Consider the following 27,741-nt stretch of genomic DNA (forward strand, 5'->3'; position numbering starts at 1 on the left):
TAGAAATAAAAAAATATTTTTCAGCAAATATTCCATGATAATATTTGAGATTGTGTAAAATTTTAAGTGTGTAAAATGTTTTTCCACTACTGTATGTCTGTTTGTTGTCCACAGTGTTATCCAGCGGCTCCCTGGTCCAGATCAGTCACATCATCTGTACATTTAATCATGAAACTGCTGTCGTGGTTGGAGTCGGTCATAAATACAGAGGTGTAGAGTTTGGGGCTGAGACAGAGACCCCTGGACCTTCTGTGCTGATTACGAGCTCAGCAGAGACCTCATCTCCAGTCCTCACCACCTGTGGTCAGTCTCAGAGAAACCCCACAATCCAATTACAAGTGGGTGTTGGGACTCCAAGGTCTGCCAGCTTCACTGGTCAGACGCTGTTAAAGGCAGAGCTGTAGGTAAACAGCAGGAGGTCAACAGAGTCTGAGGCAGAGTTTATACTGTATATTTGAGGACAAGCTTTTCCAGGTGTTAAATGGCGACCGGTGTAAGCGCCACCGGATTAAAGTCATTCATCGCGGATGTGTTTGGTGTGAGACTGCTGCCTGTGTGAGAGAGGAGCTAAAAATGTCAACATGAACACACATGCCAGGTGTTCAGCACAGCCCTCAGTGCTCTGGGTGAGGCTCCATCAGGTCTCACTGCTTTGGGGGGTTTACCTTCTTCCGATGTGTGTCACCTGCAGTGTAGTGTTTGCATAATCAGGCTGGGGATGGTGTGTTGTTATGTTATATAGCTGGAGGTTTGTGATCGATGAGTGCTTGTAAGGTGTCTGTTATTGTTCTGCTCCTCCACCAAGGAGAATATACAGTCATGGAAAAAATTATTAGACCACCCTTCTTTTCTTCAGTTTCTTGTTAATTTTTATGCCTGGTAAAACTAAAGGTACATTTGTTTGGGCAAATATAATGATAACAACACAATTATTTCATAAGAGTTTAATTTCAGAGCTGATCTCTAGCCATTTTCCATGGTTTTCTTGATAATAACCAAAATCACTTCAGTTCTTACATCAATAGCTACGGCATTGTACTGACAAAAACAGTGCTTTTAGGCATTCCATGTTTTCTTTTGTCTGTTTTAGTCACATGATACACACAGGAGTTAGTACTGGATTGCATAACCATTGTTTCTGATGACTTTTGATGGTCTAATAATTTTTTCTGTGACTGTACAGTGGTAAAATAAAGAGTTTTTGTTCACACACATTTGTGATATTCCATGAAGAATCACACTTTCGTCATTGAACTCTGTCAAGTACTGTTCCACCCAAACCCACATGTTCCCTTTTGCACATGCTCTGTTCCATCGGGGTCAAAACTGGATGTCTGAACAGATGATGAAATACATCCAGTACATGACATGATGAAACTGTCAAGAATTCAGTTTTGTTATTTTTTTTTCTATTTTTCTTATCAATAAGCAAAAAAAACAAAGCATTTCGATGGCCAAAAAACAAAACTTCCTATCTGCAAATTTTTAGATTGAATTTTCACATTAAATGGACTGCACTTTGGGAGGCATAAATACCTAGTATGTGTTGTTAACACGTAATATAGAAAGAGAGTCTGAGAACAGTAGAATATGCTTGGATATTTTTAACAAAGACCATACTATAATAAAACTAAACTTTTTTTTTGGTTTCCTGAAAAAAGTGATTTTTTCAGATAGGAGGTTTTGTTTTTTGGCCATCAATTTGTTTGTGTCTGTTTGATGTAGCCACACTTTTAGAAACAAAAAAAGATTTTACTGCAGAAGATACTGAAACACATCCTGGACATAAAATGCTAAAACTGTCAAAAATGTAGTTAACTTAAAACAATCAAGATAACATTCTCTAAAAGGGCTTTTGGTCTCCCTGTTTTATAAAGTTTTATTACTTATTATAGATTCATCAACCAGGAATCAGTTGTATAAAAAGTGCAGATGTACTCATAATTCTTTCATTTATTTCTTGTTTCCTTTCCATGAAACAGTAGTTGCAAAATAGAACTTTTTTTTTTTTTTACAATAATATGAAAAGTCCCCAGTGTTAAAAAAATAAAAAATATCAGACATGGTTTATAAAACTTTGGAATAAGAAGGCACAGGCCTGTGAAGCTTTCACTGTTCAATCACAGTTTTTAAACAGATAAAACACATTTAACATCTAATCCATTAAAAGTACATTTAGTTTGTGCAGTTGTAATGGTGTCAACCTGAAAAAAAAGTAATTTTAATTGTCTCTAAGGTGTATATTATTATGACATTATAATGATCAAATAAAAGTGAGGCTGAGCTCAGGGTCAACACCTGATGCTAAGAAGAGGTAGGTTTCTGAAGGTTTATCTACATGTTTGGATAAGTTAAGTTCATAGGAGTTTATGCACATGATTCCATTAATGCAAAGGACCATGTGTTATAACATGGTGATTTCACTGGGTGGCAGGGTGAGCCTCTTTTCCCGCACCAGCATCATGTTTTCCACCTGCATGGCAATGACGCGGCACAGCTCCAGGCCCTGCAGACACAAAACCAGCATAAGCACAAGGACTGACATAGACCTGAACCTGTGACTGTGTGTGTATCGTACCTGCTCCAGCTGCAGCTGAACCACCCTCTGCGTGTTCATGTCCCCCAGGGTCAGGTCCACATATGGGTAACTGGTTCCAGCAGTGGGCCTCTGGGTGCGGCTGGACTGTACCTCCACCAGGGGGACCACTGCCATCATCTCCTGCACCACAGAGACCAAACAACACTCAGAGACTCGATATTTGCTTCTGTACTCCACCTGTCTGAACCAAGTCGTATCTGCGTTTTGAGAATCTGACAGTGTTTCTTACATGTGTATTTTTGTGCAGGAAATGGAGACCGTTTTGATTGACAGCAACAATGCAGGGAGCGTAAAAGGTGGTGGAGCTGCTGCTGTGGATGTAGAAGAACGACGAGCCGAACATGGGGAAGGCACTGACCAGACCTGAAAGCACACACACACACGCACACACACATGCGCACACACACACACACATTATAACACAAGCTTCACCAATTTTACACCGAGGTTAGATTTCTCATCATGACGACAACTACAACCACTTGAGAGAACGATGGAGCTGATGTTTGAAACCAGGACAGAACAATACACTGAATTAATGCAATGAATAGAGTTTATGAAAATGCTGAAAAATTCCCTAAACTCAGTTTTAAGTATTTAAACAATAATGTACTGCACACTTTTAATGCCCCCCTGCCAAATATAGTGTAAGATTCTGTTGAAAGTTATTGCCCTATAATTTAGATTAGACTGTCTCTGTGTAAAACTTATTACATACATATCTATATTTGAAAGTACTCAGATATTATTATTGCAGAGGCACAAGGCCATTTGACCTTGACCTTTTTCAACAGGCTTCTGCTCCATGCGAAGATGCATCCACAGTATAAATTCGGTGCCGATATCTCAATGCATTCCTCAGGTAATGCGATTATGTTGTTAAATGGAAGGACAGATAGACGGGCAGACGACAAAATGATTACAATACGCCTTCGGCCAGAAGTTGGCCCAGGGGTGAAAACCTTACTTTATCCATCTGTTAAGAATCAAACACAACCATCATACAGTTAGTCTAATTTCACAGAACTGTCAGTAATTTATCAGTTATAAACTAATTTCTTGTAACCCAATCAATTCATTTTTTAACAGTTCAAATCTGTTTTACTTTATAGCATTTTACAAACAGAGCAGCTAGTTTATTAATAAAACAGCTGTGTCTGGCACAAGTACTAAAGATAGCATTCATTAAATGTGTGCAGTCCCCTATAAGAACTGCTTCATTACTGCAGCTTCATAATCCTGGAGTAATTTTTACAAAAAATGTTGAATATTTACCTCCACCAAGGAGGTTATGTTTTTGTCAGCGCTGGTTTGTCTGTTTGTCTGTCTGTTAGCAAGATAACTCAAAAAGTTATGGATGGATTTGGATGAAAATCCCATCCCACACCCCCACCCCCAATCACCATCAAAATTTAATCATTTGTTCCTTGTGCCAGTATCAACATTTCCTGAAATTTTCATCCAAATCCAGGGCACTGATCTGCCTTGGCAGAGGTCTGCGCTCTCCAAGTGCTTCTAGTCATTACTTGTTTCATTTTAATGGCAATTATATTCTTAAATATGAATTGAAAACTGCTTTTTTTGATGCATTTTTCAATAACAGTCCTATTTTTAAAAAAAAAACAGACATGTTGTAAACGATGGTCATAGATCAGTCCTTCCTCTTTGAGACTTTTCTTGCTCAAAATAAATTCAAAATGAACCTTTGTAATAAATGTAATATGTTGTGAATGTGTTTCTTCTGTCATTGCCTACCATTGTCACTAGTGCTTAATTTATTTCTTTTTTAAGCAGATAACAAGATTAACACTGACACACTTGCTTCTTTATTGTTGCTGTTTGCTGATATTATATTATCTATATCACATAGTCTTGGTAAAGAAAATTATGTGAATCATACTTTCTCAAAGGTTTATGTGGAGATGAAAAAAAAGTGGACTGAAATCCTGAATCAGTGGTGTCAAAAAGTCCAACACGTCACAATCACTAAAATGTTTAGCATTTTTTATACTGAAACAAAGTAAGTTCCTGTACTGAAAAGTAAATTAAGCTTTAAGATTCAGTATGTCAGATTTGTACCCGTTTGTGTTTTTGTCTGTTTTGTTCTAGGATGTTGTGGTTTGTTAACGTTAGCTCACTGACTGTTTCACTGCCTACACCCATGATAAAAGCCTGTACACTGATTTTAATGCGCACTTTATGAACACTTTTTCCCCAAAACTCCTCATACTTGCTCCTAAGTTCTTCAGTGTCTCCCTTTGTTAGCTAACATCCACAAACGAGAGGTTTCCTGCATAAAACGTACATTTCATGTAAGCTTGCACGAATATTACATATTGAAGCTTCAAGTCAAGTTTGTTTTGTTGTGTTACTGCATGATTTTGCATTTGGTCAAGTTATCAAAACATCAGAAATGCCATTAACTCTTCCTCTGACTTAATCCAGTTGAGGGCTTGTACAAAGTGTTTGCTATTTAAATGAAAACACTTGTTTAGTAGGAGCCGATGTAACACAGCAGTCCTGTCATAATTTCAACTCATTCTACTTCTTTTTGTCTTGCTTCTTTTATTCTTCTGTTATGGGATTATCAATAAACAGGAAAAACAGCTTTAAAACAATAAAGCGGCTTTGTCAAAACTGTCGCTTTCTTTTTACTTGTAGTGTTTTCTGTAAGATCCAGAGGTCTTACCCAGAAACTGAGCCCTGGCCTGATGTGGACTCAGGGTCTGGACTTGCTGCATGTGCTGCGTCACCATGTTCACCCACTGCTGCGGCGGCTGCATCTTGAACAGGGCTGCGGCGATGTACTCTGATAATTCATGTCTGGAAGAAAGAGGGAGGGAGAGGGGCAGATAAACAGAAGTCGCTTCACTCTGTGATTCCCAACATTTCTCAAAATTATTTTCCACAACTCAGTGAACTGTTGTATTCTGCTGTGGGCTCTGTGTGTGGGTGGAGAGAGACAAGAGATAACAGCAGTAAGAGCAAGAAATAACATACTGGAGGAATTTTTGGAGCTGACAAAGATAAGAGTCAAACTATCTTTCAAACTAGGGACTGTATTACATTCTGATCTTTCAATAAAAAGTTTATTCCTGTGTGGCTGCTCTGGTAAATGCTTTCACTGACTGTTGGAAAAACTACAGTATTCCACACAAGTATTTATGTAATAAATTACACCTGTACATCAATACAAAAAATTCTGAGTGTTCATTAACGCACCAAATATTCATCTACAGTGGTCAATATTATAAGCTTCTACTACTTCATTTAACTACTTTATGTAAAAATCAGCTTTTTTAAAGATTTGTACTAATTTATATGATCATTGATAACTAGGCTTGAAATTTCTCATAATTATAAGCTCCTAATGTCATAATTATGAGATTCTGATGTGATATTTTCTTGTAATTATTTTTTCATAATTACCAGATCCTGATCGGGTAATTATGAGATAAGGTGTCTAATTTCTTTTTTCTTTAATGAATGCAAAGTGCTGCCGTTCAACCCACATGTAGCTGCTCAAACAGCCTTCTTAACGGAGTCTAAAACAAGGAGTTTCAGTTGAAATCACCAGCAAATACCCAGTTACAGAGTCTGTATAATATGTTGAGAATCTCATCCACACTAAGCAGGGAAATGCAATTTGTTGAATAAAATTTGAGTTGTGCTACTTTGGAAACCAATTCGGCAAAAATGTGTTACATTTTTGTGACACATCAGAAACTCATCCCTGTTTAAGTAACTTTATTTTATTTTTAACACTCCTCTAATACAGATCAGACTAACAGTTTAACTTCATGTTTGGAGAAAACAATGTAAAATTATGTTTACTGTTGGTTTCAGTCATTCAGAATATGTATTTACTGACACTGATGTTACAATATAAACTGTAAGATTTGGTGAAGTGCAGAGTGGTTGTAGGAGTACCAGCCTCCTTGGCGTCTCCTTGGCTGCTGGGCCTGGGATGAAGATGTCATTTTGCCTGTAGCTCAGTGTGAGATTGTATATTGCTTTTCTTCTGTTGCCTTATCTGTTGTCTGGGTCTGAAAGCCTATCTGCTGCATGGCTTCAGCCACAGGGGGGAAATGGGGAATAAATCAAGGCCGGCAAAGAGTAGGAGAGAGATCTAAATCGATGGGAGGCAAGAGTGACCTGGCACTTCCTCAGAAATGGAGGGAAGCAGAATCTCAAAAGTGGCTCCAGTTGAGGAGGAGCACCGGGTTATTTTCAAACTGGAAGACCAGGTTGTAGGAGGGTTTACTGCTGTGAACACACTGAAAGAGGCTCTGGAGTGAATGAAGGGTAATGACAATGGGCTACATGTACAGACTACAGGGCACTTCAACTAAAAAATAAGTAAAGTGGGAGGAAAAAAGATGGAGGGGACAATTCCAGAGAGACAATGTAATAAAAGATGTCATCAACAGAGGGAAGTTAAGGAAAATATTCAAGGTGAGGAAGCAAATGAGGGTGACACAGTGGTGCGGTGGATAGCACTGTTGCCTCACAGCAAGAAGGTCCTGGGTTTAACCAGTAAATGGTTGACAGGGGAACCTTTCTGTGTGGATGTTCTCCCCCTGTGTTTACGTGGGTTCTCTCCGGGTACCGCATTGTCCAATTTTTAACCTGCCTTTTACTTTTTACTCTATTTTATTGCTTGTTTTATACTCTCCTATTTTACTGTACGGTGTCCTTGAAAGGTGCCTATAAATAAAATGTATTATCATTATTATTATTACTTTTCCTCCCACAGTCCAAAGACATGCACTAATAGTTTAATTGGTGAAGTTAAATTGCCCATAGGCGTGAATGTGAGTGTGATTGGTTGTTCATCTCTATATTTCAGCCCTGTGATGAACTGGCGACTAGGGGTGTTAGAAAAGATCGGCTCTGCAATATATTGCAATATTTCATTTCACAATACTGTATCGATATTAAAAAGTACTGTATCGATATTTTTAGATATTTATTCAAATGTGGATATTGTGGAGGTTCATTTATGTTTTTCTTTTTTGTTCATATTTTATTATTATTTAACACACTTTTATTAAATAATGGTTATTTTAATCATCCTAAAAGCACTTTTTACTGTCTGAGGCAGATGGTAGTTCCTTTGTTGGGACAAAAATAATGTTATGATGTTAGTTCTGAACTAATAGAATATGAACATTTGAACAGGATCTTAAACTGTAATGTCTGTAAAACATAATTTAAGTTTGAACACAGGAACATTTTGTGATATAGCATTAGATCCTGTTGTGAGCAAATAAAAATATGTTTAGTATTTGGGCATATTTCTGGTGTAATTCAGTTCTTCAAGGAAATAATCATTTTAAAAAAAGAAACAAACAAAAAATGTCCTTTTTAACAGTATCATGATATATCGTGATATATCGTATCGTGATCCTAGTAGTGTGATATGTATCGTATTGCCAGATTCTTGCTGATACACAGTCCTAGTGGCGACACGTCCAGGGCGTACCCCGCCTTCGGCCAGAATGTAGCTGGGATAGGCTCCAGCACCTCCTCTCAAGGATAAAGTGGTTCAGAAGATGAATGAATGAATGATGTGAAGCAGCTAAAAGGCCAGTAGAATAGAAACTCCATTCCCCCAAAAACTCCAACTCCAGTGTACTCCAGCCAAGGGTGTTCATGGGATGCTTATCATTTCAAGACAGGATGTTTGATCAACAGGAGACTGATGAATCCAGTTCTGAATGCACTTCCAGATGAATAAAGATTAAACAGTATGAAATACCATAAATCATTTACTGGTTAAAGTTCAAGTTTGTTTTTTGAGTGGTTAACAGAATGATGACACAATTGTAATGAAACACATTTATACTGGCAAACAAAAGTCACCAAATATCTAAAAATCTGCATATTATAACAGAAAACAGTTCAACTTCCCATCCATAGAGTTGTACTTCACAACAGCTATGAATGGTTAACGTCTTAATGTCTGTATCAGAGGGGCGAGTGATTCAGTCGGTTTTTGGAAAACATTTATGAGCAGGTTCTTGGTGTCTCATCTGTCTCCATCTGAAGCCACTAATCAGAAAGTTGTTATCAGTAAGGAATTCCTTCTTGCATTTGGTGTTGATGATGCTCACAAAAAGAAATCTGGGTCTGATGTAATTAAGTTTGTGGCTGAAGCAGCAGTCACGTTCCTGGGTTTAAAGGATTATGTTCCACTGTCACTGAATGAAAATATGAGGGATGGCCAAACTACGACAAGCTAAGCAGCGAGGGATGGGGTGGAGATGTTCAACGCATTTTTAATGTTCTGTATTTATTCAGTGGAATATCAGGAGACTTATTACCAGTGGACAGGAATTTAATGTACACAGTTGTGCATAAGTTTGGAATAAAATATTTTCTTACTTAGTCTCATGAAATGATTGCAATAATGTGATTTATTACTGATAGATAAAGTGTAACTGGGACTCAGTATGTGATTATTACACCTGGTCAAAGGTGATTACTGAGGAATAAAAAGAGTAATGTGTCTGAAAACAAAATTATTCCAACTTTAAGGGTAACAGTGTAGCTTTAGTAGAGAAAGACTGTTTTTCAATCAAGTTTTGTCTATGTATCTTCTTTTTGTCAACAGTGTATTAGATCAGATACAGTTTTTTAGATATATTTTGTATGTACTGTTTGAGTTATCCCTTAACCTTGTTAAAAAGAGAGCTGATTGATTGATTGATTGATTGATTGATTGATTGATTGATTGATTGAGTGATTGATTGACTGAATGAACCAATGAATGTATGAATGAATGAACAAATGAATGTTTTCTCACACGCTGGGGATGAAGACAATGTCTTTGGCTTTGTGTTGTAAAGCTGCCAGTTTGGAGATCTGGTGGAACTGCTGATCGCTCACTTTTCCGTGTGGAAGAATTTGTAGCAGACCTTTACGATAGTCTGGTAGGATCTACAGCAGGCAAACAAACACAGAGTTAGACAGACACATACAGCTGTTAAAAGCTGACATGCTGGCTGTGAAACATCTTCTACTCTACCTGGTTGTAGTGCATTGCAACACAAAGCTCATTGTCAAACTTGAGCTGCTGAGTCCAGACGACTCTTCTGAACCAGAAACTGTAGTTGGTGTCGACTAACTCCGCTTCCGTTGCCACATCCAGGATGTATTCGTGTTTATTCAGAGGTCGTACATTCTGACCTGGAGAAAGACAAACCATTCGCATATTCATTAAAAAATTACCCTCAGATATTGTTGAAGTGAACCATCAATTTATCTACTTTTATGTTCATGTCCTATATTTTATGGGTATGTTTTTTCTTTCTTTTTCTTAAGCGGTTACTTAGGGCTGGATTTCTTGTGTGAAAGGTACTACACTAATAAAGATGATGTAAGTGAATAAAAAGCAGAAAATAAAATAGATACTAAAAAGGAATGAATAGACATTACTGGGATAGACTGTCAGTAGTTCAGTAGTGACCTGTCCTACTTAAATTACAGTTTGGACACTAAAACAAATATGATCTTTGCAAACTATCAGCAGGTTGACTGTGCAACATCATGCTAATAGTTGCACAGACACATGTTGTGTGACCTGCTGAGTTTCTAAACAGCACATAAGCGTGAGCAGCTGCAAGCTGTTAGCATGTGGAGATATATACATATTCTACTGAAAAGACAGCTGTGAATGTTCCTGAGCATGGAGTTGACTTGATAAAAAAGAAAAAGAGGCAAATGACAACACACTACATGATTATTTCATATTTTCACTGTGACTGGGCTGTTATTTAAGTTATTAGTAAAATTCTAGGGTACATTTAGTGCATTCACAATGGTTATTTAAATCATATTTGATGTCAGACATTTTTTTTTTTTTTAAACATGCTTTCCATTATAGCTAATAATATATTTTGTGAGGTCCAGAACACATGAACATACTGAGAACATAATGCATCTGGTCATGGCATTGTTGGCACGGAGACTGAAAACTAAAAAAAAACATGAAAATGAAAAAACCCAAGTTATTGAATAGTTAATTGTGATATTAGTGACATTTGTTCCTCTGGTGCCTGACATGGCAGCCCTCTGCTCCTGGTCTGCAGTATGTGCTGTGTTCCTACATGTTCAGCAAGTGATGGGCTTAAAAGCTCAGTTTCACTGGGTTGCATGTTCACATATACAATAAACACTGACAAATTATAAAGATTCTTCTGCTTCCTCTACTTGTAAAGATGCAGATCACAACCAACTGAACCCCCCCCCCTTCTCCCTCTGATACTGTGGGTGTAGAAAGTCTCTTCTTACAGTATGTATTTGTTTTAGTTGACTGTAGTTCACACTTAAATATAGCAGATGACAGTAATCGCTCCCATGAGATTTCATCTCAAGGGACTTCCTGGTTAAATAAAGGTTAAATTAAAAAAAATAAATAAATGCCTTAATGTTTGATGCCAGCTGCTATAAAAGAGGAAAAAGAAGAGCAAGTGCATTCTGAGCTACCGTGGAAACATGATGGAATGTGAAGAAGTTTCACTCCGTCTGTACATATAAACATTTAATTCTAAGAAAAGTAAATCTCACTTTCATGTGATTATGCATAAATAAAAACATAATTATGAGGATTATATTGAATTTATGCAGTTAGATCCTCCTTTAAGCAACAAACTCCAATATGTGCAGCAGAAGCAGAGTCATAATCTTTGCCCTGAGAGATAAGGAAGCATAAATAAGTCTGAAATACTGTGAAATAGTTGCAGCACTAAATTTTAGCTTAAAAATACACATTAAAATGTATCTGCAGAGTGATATCTATGACATATTAACATCTCAACAGATAAAACCGGATAAAATGAAGACTGTATTAGTATTGGCAGGGACTCGTTGTGAAAGGCGGATCGGAAATGAGAGCCTGATATCGAGTCATCTCTGGTTATTATTCCATGACGGCCAATCAGGAGTCACGAACATATGCAACTTTCTCCCGCCGCCAGAAACCAGAGCCCAGTCTGATATGTGATCTGTGAGTGGATCTGCTTCACCGACACTGACAATGAGATTGCCTTTGTGCACTAATACAATGTTTAATGTGTGTGTGTGTGTGCTAGTGAGAGGACGAGTCGTGTGTGTCACCTCGATTGGTGACTAAAAACACAGCATATTCTTCCATGGCCTCCAGTCTGTGTAGACCCATCTCATAACACAGCTCCTCAATCACCTCCAGGGCAACCTACAGCAAACATAACAACATCCTTAGTGTGTGTGAAGTGTGTGTCTGCCGGCGGAATTGTGCTGATGAACTTACTCTACACTTACAGAGCATGTTTTGATCTTCACATGGCGTTCGACACCTCCCGGAAACAGAAAGAGTTGACGTTTGGAACTCCGCCCCGCCTGTGGAAGTACAAATACACACACATATACAATACTGTGTGTAATAGAAATAAACCAGACATGTAGGATTATGGGTAATACGCTCAAGACTTTAGTAATGTAGTAGTTACTAGAATAACTAGAACAAACTAGATGACTACAAACAAGTTAACTAGAACAAACGGATTTTAACTAGAACAGACCAATTTGAATTCATTTGAATTAATTTTCCTTATCAAAATAGAAGAGTATCTTTTGGTGGATTCTATAAAAGTTGACCTTACCAGAGCTATATAAAATACAGTGGACAGGCCTCAGTCATAAAGCTATAACAAGGTGAAAATGTTGAAAATGGCATAAGTGGCTGAAAACAACATTAAGGGCATAACAAGAATGACCCTAAAGATGCAACAAGATGAAAAAAAAAACAACACAAAAAATACAAGGCAAAACAAGTGTAACGTAAGAGATATAAAAAAAGGCACAAAGCATGTGTGGTTCAACCTGCGGAGACACATTTAATCCACTAGAAATAGAACAGAAGAAGAAAAAGGTCCATCTTGTGTCATCATGCCCTGAAACCAATATTAACAATGCCTCCGTTGTTTCTAATTAATCAGCATATACTTACCCTACAAGGATGAAGACCCCTACAGTTCAGACCGGTTTTGTTTAATTACTACCATGTTTTAACTCATCACACCACCTTATTATAGACTAAAGAAAGAAACAGTCAGAAGTGTTTTAACTCGGGGTGTCAAACCCCTTTTAGTTCAGGAACCACATACAGCCCAATATGATCTCAACTGGGTCAAAATAAAACAAAGACACTGACCATCATAGCCTTCAGCTCCATGCTGTTTGGGGAGACAACACGTCCTCCGTACTGGAATGTCTTCTTCAGATTCTGCTCACATGCTTTAGCTATACCTAACAGGTTCAAACAGGACATTCTGGTGTTTTTATTACTGTTAACTGTAGATTTCATTTTGTATATAATGTGTGTTTTTACCCTGATACTGTGCTCCAGCACTGCGCGAAGCCTGCTGGAGGTATTTCAGCAGGAAGGGCTTGAGGACTTCAGAGCAGCGATGGAAAGCAGTCAGGATGTAGAGCAGCCTCCAGCCTCGCTGGCAGCTATCACTGCAGAGGAATGCGCAGTCACAACCAAGATCACAGCAGAGGAAGAGGTCACAAATGTGCGTCGGTTTGTAACGTGCAATTCCCTAATATACAGCAGAAGACTTACGGTTTGGAGCTGGTGTTAGCAGTAAGCTGTTTGAGGAGTTGGCAGTAAGCCTCATCCCTCATCAAGGTGAACTCTCCTATGAGCTGAGGGAGGACACACACAGATAAGCAAACTCAGTGAAAATACCAGGAGGAAATACTCACTTACAGAAAAGCTGTGTGTGTGTTTTTTTACCTTAAGGAAACTGCCAACTACTTCGTGTTCTGCTGTTCCCTTCAACGGAGCATCACCCATGAAACGCATCACAGCTGAAGGAATCACCAATCAGGAATCAATTAATCAATGTCACAACTTTGAAGATGAAATTACACACTTTTGTAAAAAGAAAAATCCTTTTGATCAGGTAACAGAGAAGAAGTAGATACAACTAGAAAAGCACTCAGAGAGCGCAGACCTCCACCAAAGCAGATCAGCCCCCCCCGATCACCACCAAAATTTAAAAAATGTAATCATTTGTTCCTTGTGCCAGTATCAACATTTCCTGAAAATGTAATCAAAACCCTAGGCCCCATTCCCCCACCTGATCACCACCAAAATGTAATAATTTGTTCCTTGTCCCAGTATCAAAATTTCCTGAAAATGTAATCAAAATCCATCCATAACTTTTTGAGTTATCTTGCTAACAGACAGACAGACAGACAGACAGACAGACAGACAAACAAACAAACAAACCCTGATGAAAACATAACCTCCTTCATCTTTGGTGGCGATAACTAGTTTCTTTTCACAAAAATACATAACTTACCTTGACAACTACAGCATATAAAAATACTTTATTTATATTAGTGTTTCTTTAATTTTAATAAAAGAAAATACTTTGGAGACTATTGTGTGCTGGCCTTTTTTTCTTAGTGCATCAGCTACATTTCTCAGTTGATGGTAGCTAGTTTTGAATGGTGTTGCTGCTGTAGAAGAGCAGAGAAGAGAAACTGAAGAACTCCAGAGGGATGATAAGGATTAATGTATAAAAATTGATTTTCATTCCTCTATATATAAACCACTGTACAGGCTGTTACTATGGATGTAGTTGACTCAGCCAGCCGTGTATTGCAGACAACACAAACCTTTCATTATCATCTTTTTAATTTACATGTTAACAATTACTTAAATGTAATGTTTAAACTTCCATGCAAATTCAGACTTGCTCAAACTCGAAGACAGATTCTGTTCATTCAAATGTTATTTTGTTTTTGTTTTATTTTGTTTCTTTACATGTTCGAAATAAAGAAAAAAAGTAATGTTTTATTTGCAGTTTATTATTTATACATTGATGGTTTTTACTTTTAATTACAGACATAAAGTACATTACTGTGCAAAAATCTTATTCTACCTTTGGCTTTGACGTTGTTTCAGGGTTGAAATGAGTATGCATATTTTCTCCAGGAAATATGTACACAGCCTTAAAAGACACACCAAAAATGGAACTAAACGCATTATAAAGGTCAAAGTCATTATTTAGTGTGACCCCTGACCCCATGACAAGAAGCAGCACAAACAATTAGAAACATCTGACATGTGTTGAATGAAACCTGGTACAAAACATCAGAAAATTAATGCAATTAACCTCATAATGTCTGAGGTTAAAGACATGTTAATTACAAAGAGAGGTCACACCAAATACTATTACTTTGGTTTATAGAAACTGCTGTACATACTTGGCAGACATCCAGATTTTATTTTAATGTAGACATTGAGTCTCATTGTGTGGTCATGAGAACTTTACTAAACCAACAAACATAATGTTGACCCAGGACTTTTGCACAGCACTGTATTATACTCATAATTCTGTTTTCAGTGTGTAATTAATCATCTGAAAATAAAAACTGTCAGATGTTTGTAGAATGAGTTGTTTACATCTACGTAGTACGGTGGCCCAGAGGTGCAACAGGCCAAAAAATTATCCACTAGACGAAAAAAAATTATCTACTACAAGAAAAAAAAAAAGAACAGCCTAAAAAAATTATCCACTAGATGAAAAAAATTATCTACTACAAGAAAAAAAAGAGAACAGCCTAAAAAATTATCCACGAGATGAAAAAAATTATCTACTACAAGAAAAAAAAAAAAAGAGAACAGCCTAAAAAAATTATCCACTAGACAAAAAAATTATCTACTGCAAGAAAAAAAGAGAACAGCCTAAAAAAATTATCCACTATAAGAAAAAAAAGAGAACAGCCCAAGAAAAATTATCCACTAGATGAAAAAAAAAAATCCCCTATAAGAAAAAAAAGAGACCAGCCAAAGAAATTATCCACTAAAAGAAAAAAAAAGAGAACAGGCAAATAAAATTATCTACTAGCCCAAAAAATTATTCACTATAAGAAAAAAAAAAGAACAGGTGAAAAAAATTATCTACTACGAGAAAAAAAAAGAGAGCAGCCCAAAAAAATATCCACTATAAGAAAAAAAAAACATCATCCACCTTTTCAATTACGGGGGCGCTGTTTACCCGAAAGGTGCCTTGCTTTAAAATTAAGGCCACCACAAAAAAATAAAAGGATAGGCTGAAAAATTTTAAGGCTTTCGGCTAATGTGGCTAATGCTAAGGAAGTACCCCACCGGAAGTGGAGGTCGTGCGCTAAAAAATAAAGTTATTTTAAAATATAGATATTTCCATTAATATAGTTTGCAAAGCAGTTAAATGATTAAATACGGTTCCAGTGTCTGCTCAAGGTTAGGCATGGGCGTTAAATGGTTAAGGTTAGGGTTAGGGTATGGTTGGGGTTAGTTTTCAGTGGTAAATGGCCCTTGTGTGCACTGTGTGAAGGTTCGTTGCTAAGCTAATGCTAACGCGAAAAGTTGACGGCAACTTTGTGAACTACCAGTGCGAGTAAACAATTGTGTGATTACGGTGTTGAATTGTTCAACTGCCTGACATTCAATATCATTTTTTATGAATATTCGCTACAAGAAGTTCTAAAATTATTTTATTTTGAGAGGAGGAGAAGAGGAGCTTCCTGTGGAGCTCCACTATCATGGCATTGCCCTTTTGTTGAGAGACAGCAAGTGCATATTGCGGCACCGACACCTGGTGCCGTGGCACCTCGGCTGGTACCGCGAGGTACCGTGGCACCTCGGCTGGTGCCGCGACGTACCGCGGTACCACGGCTCGGTGCCAGGTACCCCAGCACGGCACCGCGTACCATGGCTCGGTACCACAGCTCAGCTCGTTGCCAGGTGCCGAGGCACTGCGGTACCACGGCACACATCTTTATCTCCACAAAATGTCCTTCTTGATCTAGTGTTAGTGAAGACACTCCGTTTGAGTTGAGGAGGAGAGGTCTACCTGCAAACAAATGGGCAATGCCATGATAGTGGAGCTCCACAGGAAGCTCCTCTTCTCCTCCTCTCAAAATAAAATAACACAAAGTTGCCGTCAACTTTTCGCGTTAGCATTAGCTTAGCAACGAACCTTCACACAAGGGCCATTTACCACTGAAAACTAACCCCAACCATACCCTAACCCTAACCTTAACCATTTAACGCCCATGCCTAACCTTGAGCAGACACTGGAACCGTATTTAATCATTTAACTGCTTTGCAAACTATATTAATGGAAATATCTATATTTTAAAATAACTTTATTTTTTAGCGCACGACCTCCACTTCCGGTGGGGTACTTCCTTAGCATTAGCCACATTAGCCGAAAGTCTTAAAATTTTTCAGCCTATCCTTTTATTTTTTGTGGTGGTCTTAATTTTAAAGCAAGACACCTTTCGGGTAAACAGCGCCCCCGTAATTGAAAAGGTGGATGATGTTTTTTTTTTTCTTATAGTGGATATTTTTTTTGGGCTGCTGTCTTTTTTTTCTCGTGGTAGATACATTTTTTCACCTGTTCTTTTTTTTTTTTCTTATAGTGAATAATTTTTTGGGCTAGTAGATAATTTTTTTTGCCTGTTCTCTTTTTTTTTTCTTTTAGTGGATAATTTTTTTGGCTGGTCTCTTTTTTTTCTTATAGGGGATTTTTTTTTTCATCTAGTGGATAATTCATTTTAGGCTGTTCTCTTTTTTTTCTTACAGTGGATAATTTTTTTTAGGCTGTTCTCTTTTTTTTCTTGTAGTAGATAATTTTTTTCATCTAGTGGATAATTTTTTTTAGGCTGTTCTCTTTTTTTTTCTTGTAGTAGATAATTTTTTTCATGTAGTGGATAATTTTTTTTAGGCTGTTCTCTTTTTTTTCTTATAGTGGATAAATTTTTTAGGCTGTTCTCTTTTTTTTCTTGAAGTAGATAACTTTTTTCATCTAGTGGATAATTTTTTTAGGCTGTTCTCTTTTTTTCTTGTAGTAGATAATTTTTTTCATCTAGTGGATAATTTTTTTTAGGCTGTTCTCTTTTTTTTCTTATAGTGGATAATTTTTTTGGGCTGTTCTCTTTTTTTTCTTGTAGTAGATAATTTTTTTCATCTAGTGGATAATTTTTTTAGGCTGTTCTCTTTTTTTTCTTATACTGGATAATTTTTTTGGGCTGTTCTCTTTTTTTTTCTTGTAGTAGATAATTTTTTTCATCTAGTGGATAATTTTTTTAGGCTGTTCTCTTTTTTTTTCTTGTAGTAGATAATTTTTTTCGTCTAGTGGATAATTTTTTGGCCTGTTGCACCTCTGGGCCACCGTAACAGAGGGAGCAGGTCCACCTTGTTTCTACAGTAGCTCAGAAAAGACTTCCTCTTCTCCTTTATTCAATTTTATGTTGTGTGGCATCTAGAGATAAATTGCATTAGAGTCGCCTACTATGTTTGACTTAATTCAACTAATTAAAAGTTAAACAAAAAAAAAACTTAACAATCCCAGAATGGATGAAACAACCATTGGGTTTAACATGGTGCTTGTGTATTTTTTTTTGATTATCTTTTTATTTGGAAAGGCAAATTTCCATCACATACATTAATTACAGCCTTAGTCATTCAAGAACATAAAGAAGGATGGATGCAGAAAGTTTGAGCGATTATGTCCAGAATGCCCTTCCAGCATTTCCTTTTACGGACCACTAATTATTCCAGTTGAAGCAATAACAGAACAAAACAGAACAGGAGAGCCCATCACCTCATACAATCAAAACGTCACGTAAAAAAAGAGGGTAGGATCACACAAAGCACAAGTACAGTCAAATGAAGACAGATCTATTTGGTTTTACACACTCAGTCCATTTGGTTCAGATCTTATACAGTTTTTCTTTTTCATCTTTGAAGGAAAAAGATATCTTCTCCATTACATAAATCTCAAGTGCTTGTGCATTTTTAATATATTTGCATTTCTTGCAGCCACTGTTGTGGAAGATGATGCAAGAGTAATTCATTTAGTTCCAATTTGCAACTTCACTGCTAAATGCCACTAAATATTCCACACTCAACCTTTAATGCACATGTAACTGCATAATTTCAATGTGGCTACTATCCATTACCACTAGGATAAAAAGTAATTAGCTGTAAAATAAAACACAGTAAAGATTTTTTTCAACAGTCCTTGAAATAAATCAGTGTTAATACTCTTTTTCCAATGGAAAAACTGTTATTCATCCATTTTTATATCCTCATATTTCCACCTCAAATGTTTACATTGCCTGAAGTGAGCTCGATTCATTCATTGCACCTCCTTATGTTCTGATGACATTAGATCATAAAAAGGAAATTAGGTTTGCATTTATCTGCTTCCCTCTGCATTTTCCATTTGCCTCTACTCTCCCACAATATAGAATTAACTGCCAGCCTATTTAAACTTCACTTAACGGAATTGGCTTATTAATTGGAAAAGGTAATTATTTATATTTCTATTTACCAGCAGAAGACATGGTTGTAAGTGCATGTGCGTGCTTACAAGTTACAAGAGGCAGTTTGACCTCGGCGGAAAATGAATCAAGAGGCCGGATGTAATAAGAGTAATGAAAGAGGATGGTGTAATTAGAGGAGAGATGACAGAAGGTGAGAGCTTACCCAGGAAGAGATCAGCTGCCACTCTGTTCATAGCTGGATCTGTGAACTCGATCAGAGACTCCGTCAGAGGGTTCTACAGTGGGATCAAAAAGCACACACAGCTGTAATACAAACAACCCAGTGTAATGTAAAGGAAGGTGCAGACAAGCCCTGAATTCTGCTCGCTCTGATTATTTCAGTCATAGCAGCGTGGAGTCACCTTGGAGAACTTGATCATCTCAGTTGGTTCTCTGGAGCTCTTGCCTTTGCCCCTCAGGGAGTCTCTGAAGAAACAATCAGGCACAAAGCGCTCCGTTTAGTTTGGATGGGATGTTGATCTCTGTGTTTTTCTGTCAGTTTCTCTACATTTTACAGTGTTTACATCTGTGTTAGACCTATTTTTCCTCTCACCCCTTGCCGTTGCTCGACTGTCTGAAGTACTTCTTCGCAAACTCCAGCATGTCATATTTACTATCCAGCAGAGCTCTCTCATCCATCTCTCCATCCGTAAAAGCATCAAGGGAAACTTTCTGAAAGGCAAACACAGATCATAGTAAATAATCTGACACTGATGTGGAAGTACTCTATTACTCCTTTACGTTGAAGCTGAAGTATTGCAGTTTATGCACTCAGTTACAAATAAAAGACCTGAATTCCAAACATTAAATAGGTAAAAGTGCAGAAGAAAAACATAATTTGTTATGCAGAATGCCTTTTTTCTATTACATACAAGTCTATTACATTATTCTCTTTTTGTCACTAACATTATACATGATGAAGAGTCCACATTGACTACACTTCAACATTTGGGTCAATACTTTGAATACTACTGCGCAGAAGTACTACACTACTGCAGACCATATAAGACTATGATACGTATTTATATAAAAGGTGAATAATTATGATGGAGTATAAAGTAGAAAATGACCCTCTGAAATGGACCATGAATATAAATGCATTAAAATTATGAAAGTATAAAACAGTAAATAGTAAATAGTAAATAAACAGTAAATAAAACAGTAGGGGGCAGTATTTTACTACAGAGTTGTGGTTTACTGCCAAACTGCAACAACTCAAGTGTGCAGTTTGCTTTATCCTTTACATTGTCATACAAACATACTTATCAGATGAGAATTGAAACCCTGAAACTCTATTCAAAGCCATCAGACTCCTTCAACAGAACCAGCAATTTTAACTCACATAACACAGGAGTTGTTGGTCTACAGCTGCCTCAATCTGTTAGTTTCTTTGAACTATTGTGCGATTTGGTGTTTTAAGATGTTAGTTTGCAACAACTCCACTGACATGTGTTAAATGATCGTTTTTGTCAAAGGAGTCTAGTGGTTTTGAAGAAAGTGATTTAGATGCCTCAGTTTAAGCAATAAATTATCACCATTTGCAATGTTGAAACAGAGTTCTTGCAGCTTTAAGAAGGTAATTGCCTTGGTGTGCAATTTTCGACTCCTTGATCAAGATGTATTCTAAAGGTAAAAGTCTTATTTCTTCATACTCTGATCATTTTACCTGTTTTACTTGCGTATATATTGTTTCACAGATAATAAAGAAGAATGAAGACATGCACATCACCATCAGGTGAAACTAGAAAAAAATGTGCACACCAGTACAACTCCCTTAAATTAACCTAATGTAGGAGCTATACTAATGTGAAGATTTTTTTTCTTGTTTCATAACACCTACAGTGGAGGAAAAATATTTATGGACACCACATGTATTTGTAACAATGCTCCTTGAAACACTTACAGAGCATTACATGGTGAAACTATTTTATTTTTTCCTGTTAACAATAAACAATAAAATAGTAATTTGCATCTGTTTGTGTCTGTTTGACAGAGCGTCACCTTTTGAAACACAAAAAAGATTTTTTCCTGATAATATTTGAGGCTGATAAGATAAGACAAGAAAAGCACTCGGAGAGCGCAGACCTCTGCCAAGGCAGATCAGTGCCCCCCCCCAATCACCATCATTCATCATTTCTGCCTTGTGCCAGTATCAGCATTTCCTGAAAATTTCATGAAAATCCATCCATAACTTTTTGAGTTATCTTGGTAACAAACAAACAAACAAGCACGCATGCACGCAAAGCGATCACAATACCTCCTGGCGGAGGTAATAAGATAAGATAAGATAAGATAAGATAAGATAAGATAAGATAAGATAAGATAAGATAAGATAAGATAAAACTTTATTGATCCCACCACAAGGAAATTTCACAGTTGACAGCAGCAGAAAAAAAAAAAAAACACAAGTGAGAAATGAAATATAAAAGAAAATGAGAAATTTGGTATTTACATAAATATTAATTAAAATAGAGAATTTGAATTAAATACCAACACGGAGATTGTGCAACATTTCCACTACTGTATGTGCCTATGTACCTCAATCGTTTGATCAATTTCATGTGCAGCCATGGTGGACGCCACAGCAACAGCGACAGCCGACGACACATTAAACTGCTCATTTCCCCCTCGAGGTTCAGACTTGCGATCCAGTGGCAGAGTCAGAAAGTCAGGGGCGGCAACTGGGTGGACACACTCAGCTGGGAACGCACCGGAGCGACCGAACACTGCCCCGAATTTCCATCCTGAAACACACATACACACAGTGGGGTGATTTTAGTATCCAGTCATTTAAAAAAAGCTCACATAGTGGAGTACTTTGAGTCCTTAAAGCTGCGAGAGACTTTCGTCACCAATTTTTCATCAAATCTGTTAAACCCCAGTCATAGCCTAAGTATCACGAATCCGTTAGTCCTTCTGTGATTACTCATCTGAATTTCTTCCCTCACGGTGAGCAATTTTGAGGTGTACTCCACCATAAACTAATCATTTGTTTATAAACAGAGCCGGTAGGTAACTCAGGCATATTTGGAATTTTGTCATGACATGCATTGTGGGAAGCGGAGGTTTGCGCAGCCCCCTAGCAGTGGCAGCTGCAACAAACATGACGCAGAAACAGCTGGAGGTCCACTTCCCTGCAGCCGTTTCCGCGTTTCAGCTGTTTCCGTGTTGTGTTTGTTTATATGATATCATATGGTTGCACTGATAAACCAAAAGATAAAACTTTGTAGCTGTTATTAGTTCTAGGTTATTATATTATTATTGTACTGGTTCGGCCCAGTTCAGGCAAGAGAGTCAGGTGAGTAATCACGGAAAGACTTACGGATTCATGATACTTGGGCTACAACTCGAGTTTTACAGATTTGATGAAAAATTGGTGACGAAAGTCTCCCACAGCTTTAAGTCTGAAAACATGTCTTCAAAATAAAGCAACACGTTTTTATCCCAAGGTGTTTCTATAATAAACGTATTATCCTATCTCTCTTTTGTCAGGTCTTTCATCCAGATTACACAATAAAAACATTTATACCTGTAATAAGTATTACTTTAATCATATATTAAACCTCATTTTAGAGAAAGATGACTCAAATTCAGGAAAGAAAAATCAAACACTGCTGTAAGGTCATTTTATTTTACTGTATTTCCTCAAATTAAAATTTGTAGTTGCAGTAATTAAAAGCCTAGTCTCTCATTGTGTTGTCATATTATGTACGACTGTCGTATTAATTCTAATCAAAAATACCATTTTGTACATGTGCTGTCAAGGCAGTAGAACTGGAAGTAAGCTACTACCTTTTCTTCCAGACATTCTTCAACATTGTAAAACAAATGAAAGCAGAGGATCGAGATGCGCACAGTGTTGAATATTTAATTTAACACTGCACATCTTGACGTCAACATTACTATTATTCACTTGACATTATAACGTTATAAAGTCATTGACCCATGTGATGGGTGACAGCTACTATATTAATGTTCACCTGCCTTTAATGTAACTGTTAACCCCATTTATGTGTTAGAGCCACTGTAGTATCTTATGTTAAATCTATCACATATCCACGTGTGATAAATTACCTGTGTAAAAATATAATTAATTTGCCTGCTATACTCTGATGCTCTGTTGTTTTGCGTAAAGTTTCTTGCCTTTTTCCTCTTGTGAAATACAACTCGTGGTACTCTGTGTTGTTTCTCGGTTTGATTGATTAGAGAAGGTCAGTTCCTGGCCTCAATCTGCAGCTCATGCCATGACAACATAGTGATATTTTGGCAGTTACACAAAAAATTAAGATACAGTATGCACATTTTTAGAAACAATGTTTTCAGCTATAGTATTTTTTTGTAATCGTTGCTCATGGTTCAGTTTAATGCATAACACCCACTGTCCTCTATTTCTTTTTTTTGCCACTATATGCCTTTATTTTCTTGTCTTTTGTATATATTTTTTGGTATATAAAGTCAGGTTTCAAATGTAAATTTAATAAAAACATTGTGCACTGGAGCTTTTTCTTTTGACTCGGCCTCATCTATAATCTGCCAACCAACACAGAGGTGACTTGTTATCTTGTTTCATCTTTATATCCTCCAGGATACAATCAATACTCTTTAATCTGAAAAATCCTTTTTTGATGCAATATTGCATCTAAGGAGCGCTGAAGGCTCAAGTCACACCACCTATTTGTCCTTCTTCTAATGTACCATGGTTTCCCCCAGACAGGTCACACAGACACTGTTCCACTCACTGAATCTCTCAGTCCTGGCACTTACAATACTCAGCTTTTGGACTGTCTTCTTTTTAAGTGAATAGAAATGCAAAAAAAATCCAAAACATGAATTTGACCAGTCTGATTTTATATCAGGAATCACTCACCAAAGTCCTGAGTGTCTCTCTTCAAATCCTCCAAAAACACCACCTTTTTCCTGACCACACAGCCATAGCTGTAACCTGGCGGGGAAACACACACACATCACCTTTGTATGGATTCATCCAGACGACAACAGGATTTCCACTTCATGTACTTCAGCATCTCACCTTTCTCCAGTCCATCCATCACTTGCAGCCTGATGATGTCACCTTTGTGGAAATTGAGCATTGCGCGGTCATCTGTCACGAAGTTACGCTCTGCAATTACATAGTCTGAGTTCTGACAGGAAGAAAGAAAAGAGCACAAATTGTTATTCACACAAATGTTCTACACACCGTCTTAACTGCATATATTTGGACTGAAGTTTTGAATATTTTGGATATGCTGCCTCTACCACTACCTGTTTCAGAGATGACTGATTTAGTGACTGATTTTGTATACCCTCCAGAATGTTTCTAGTTTAAGTATCTTTGTATTAAACTGGTAATAAGGGCCATGACAATTCAGACAAATTTGTGGCAGTTTGTGTTACTGTATGTTTTAATGAATATTTAACATATATAAAACATATTTACAGTTAATGTTTAATTTGAGGACTGATGTCTCCTGGTAAAGAGACAAAGTATGTGCGTGCAGACAAATTATGTTTCCACGCAGGTAAAGTAAGTCAGTAAATGCAGTGTAAATAATATAATAATGTACACTACAAACATCATATACTAAACAATAGTTAAACAATTAAGGACAATTTCAAGCCTTTGAAATTATATAAATATTTTCCAAAAGGCTGCAGATTAAAGGTCCATTTTGTGTTTTGTGATATTTTGGTTTTTGTGACACTGTGCAGAAGGATGCACATGCAAAAGGAAGTCACCAGCTTTTATATTACTTTGGAGATTTTGTATCATCTGTTCATACTAATTTGTTAATTTTAATAATTATAAGCATGTATATTGATTAATTCTCCTGTCAGTGGCCCTGACCACAGTGCTGATGATGATCTGGTGCGGATCCCCGAGTGCCTTCTTTGGCAGCTCACTGCTCCTAATTTGTTAATGCTAATGCTAATGCTAGGTACCGTGTGTATGTACAATGGGTAAAATGCAGAGACTAAATTCCCCTATGGGAATGATAAAGGAAATTAACCTTTAACCCTTAATTCAAATTTGTATGTTTGAGTTGAAAAAAAAATACATCTCTCAAAACTCTCTCCAAGATGCCAAGTAACAGATAATGCAGCTGAAATTGTCGTTTAATAAATGTCAGTGCACTCTACCTTTTTGATCTCATTGATAAAGGTGTCAATGAGATGTTTGACTTGTGGAGCTTTTGCTGAGAACAGGATCAGCTTCTCATTGGTCAGATTGAACTCTAGCATGTTCTCAGATGGGATGGTGACAAACAGGATGTCTGCGTATCTGAAAAAAGACCAGATAACTGTAAATCCACTTGACTTCACCAGAACTATTATACTTAACTGGAACCAAGACTAAATCTAAAACTAGTAGCCAAAAATAATTCTGTTGCTTTTCTGAATGGAATATGAATTGAATAAAATCACAAAAACTCACTGAAAACTACAATGAACAATACAACATTACAACAATACAACTACACTGATTCAGTGTTTGCCATTAAAGATTTCATTCAGTTTAAATGCTTTGTGGTTTACAAGAATAAAATATCTTTTCACACTATGGGACTATTCAAAAACAATGTTTTTATGAATTAAATTTGATGTTGTTCAGCCGCTACTTATAGTCGAAAAACTTAACTGAAATCAGAGGCGAAACAAACAAAAAACCTCTATAAAAATTACAATTTCCAAATAACACATCATAAATATATGAAGCAGGATTTTTCTTATCATCTGGGGAGTGAAAAATGCACATCAGAGAAGTCAATTAATGCATGCATGTCCTGAAATAAACAATAACGCTCACTCCAGTTCTATATGTAACTGAAATTAATGTGAATTATTTATTAAGAACTAATTTTCAGTCATCATTATTCATCATTATTATTCGTCCTACTGTGCAGTAATGATAAACTACTGCACAGTGGGATATCTATGCATGATAATGCCATTCCTTGACTTCTTTTAAAAGGGTTAATGACTTATTTCCTTATTCTTCAGGGTTGAAACTAATTAGTGATGCACCTACTATGGATAGGAATGGAGATCTGATCCATAAGAATCATATTTTGCATGTGATTAAAGAAATTTTATCTGCAATAATAAAAGTCTTTCAAGCTTTTTACATTTTATGAAAAAGATAACATTCGAGAACTGCTGCAGATGCTTGTGAGTAAATGCCTGAACTACAGTGAGTCTTGATCTCAAGTGTTGGACTCAATGTTATATTTTGTCAAATTACATTGTTCTAAGTTCTGTTTTATCATCTGAACCATTCACTTTATCACGTTATATATTATTTGACTGTATGTTGGGTTGTTTAAGCTGTAACTCCATGAGTAAGTGCACTGCAGCGCTGGGATGATTATGAGCCTGTGAATAATCCAAGAATGGGTGATTGTCTAAATTATAGGTCACTCTCTTAGAGGGGACTTATGACTTAGGAAAACTGTTATAGAAATTATAACATAACTCATGGTTTTAGTCGTCTTGGTTCTGAGGTCAGGCTGCAGGTCATTGTGTGCTGTTCTCTGCACACTTTGCTTCCATCTGGATCTACAGTCCAAGGATCACAGACATATTTGCCTAAACTATCTGCTTCTGTCTCCTTCTGGAATATGCATATGTGTATCTGTTGCTATGTTGGTTACAGGTGTATTTACACTATACATCCAATCACGGACAGACTGTCTCCATCTGATATTTGAACTATATAACTTTGTACAATGGGAAACGGATCTAGAACTAGATTCTTCAGTCTCCTGTTTTGAGAAATCTGTTCTCATGAGCTCATTCCAATAAATGTTTCCTGTGTAATATATCTTTTGTCTTCTGAGTCTTCCTTGATCTTCTGTGTCTTCCTACACCTGCTCACAGAAAAATTCCCTAATGAAATTTCATATTTATTTCACTGCCAAGCTTTGACATATACTCTCAACAACTAGCAAAGCACCGGGGCCCTGAACAAAGCATTCAGGTCAACATCAAACACTGAACCTCTGAGTGTGTGTGCTTAGTAAATGTTAGCAAAAACAAACAAGAAGTGATACCTACGTATATGGTCGCAAGACTCTGAAGTAGTCTGGAGCTGCAGCGCTGCTCTTCACGGTCTTCAGCAGCTTAATGCCGCTGTGGGACACTGACAGCACCTGTACACCTGTCCCTACACTACCCTGCATAAACACACAAGTTCAATAAACATGAATATAATGCACATATGATGTATAGCAATTTGTTTTTAAAGATTTAAAGAATATATTAAATAAATCATTTGTGCAATGGCATGGCATGGTTAATTGGGAAGCTGTCTGCGTCCTCACCGATGCTGGAAACAGGCGGGAAAAGTAGATTTCCCAGGTTTCCCTGGCTGCGTTGACAATGATTTTCTTCACAGGCTCTTCCACTGGATCCATATTCTGTTGCACACCATGTTTAGCTGTCAATCACACAAACAGACACACAGGCTCATGAATGTCAAAGAGATGTGTTTGTATTAGAACATAAGGACTAAAAAGATGTCTGCAGGAAGAACAGACAGACTACCGAAAAGAGCTTTCATTTTCTGCCTTTCATCCCGGGTGATGCGAACACATGCCTCTGACAGGGTGTCATTCACGATCTACAGGAGAGAACAATCGAAGGGTGAGCAGGTAACGGTGCTCTGTGGTGATAGAAACATACTAAGCATAGCTACTGAAAAGTAAAACGAGCATAATTGGTTCATTAATTGAACTAAAAAACAAATCACTGCAGTGATAATGCATTCTGTC

The 27,741-nt window shown here is 37.0% G+C and overlaps 1 protein-coding gene across 1 annotated transcript in view; it reads right to left on the minus strand.

The window, feature by feature from the left end:
• Positions 1–2,003: 2,003 nt before the first annotated feature.
• Positions 2,004–27,741, minus strand: part of myo15ab (myosin XVAb) — an 88,043-nt gene continuing 62,305 nt past the window's right edge. The window contains 22 exon segments of the mRNA XM_030127833.1: positions 2,004–2,506; positions 2,579–2,719; positions 2,829–2,962; positions 5,289–5,422; positions 9,408–9,541; positions 9,630–9,790; positions 11,720–11,816; positions 11,903–11,980; positions 12,795–12,889; positions 12,972–13,102; positions 13,209–13,291; positions 13,383–13,456; positions 19,137–19,209; positions 19,336–19,399; positions 19,527–19,645; positions 21,512–21,717; positions 23,841–23,915; positions 24,003–24,114; positions 25,112–25,253; positions 27,026–27,144; positions 27,292–27,407; positions 27,515–27,590. Coding sequence (XP_029983693.1) covers positions 2,405–2,506; positions 2,579–2,719; positions 2,829–2,962; positions 5,289–5,422; positions 9,408–9,541; positions 9,630–9,790; positions 11,720–11,816; positions 11,903–11,980; positions 12,795–12,889; positions 12,972–13,102; positions 13,209–13,291; positions 13,383–13,456; positions 19,137–19,209; positions 19,336–19,399; positions 19,527–19,645; positions 21,512–21,717; positions 23,841–23,915; positions 24,003–24,114; positions 25,112–25,253; positions 27,026–27,144; positions 27,292–27,407; positions 27,515–27,590 — 2,466 coding nt within the window. The 3' untranslated portion in view covers positions 2,004–2,404.

This window comes from Sphaeramia orbicularis, chromosome 1, assembly GCF_902148855.1.
Source record: "Sphaeramia orbicularis chromosome 1, fSphaOr1.1, whole genome shotgun sequence".
In the NCBI taxonomy this organism is placed as follows: Eukaryota; Metazoa; Chordata; class Actinopteri; order Kurtiformes; family Apogonidae; genus Sphaeramia; species Sphaeramia orbicularis.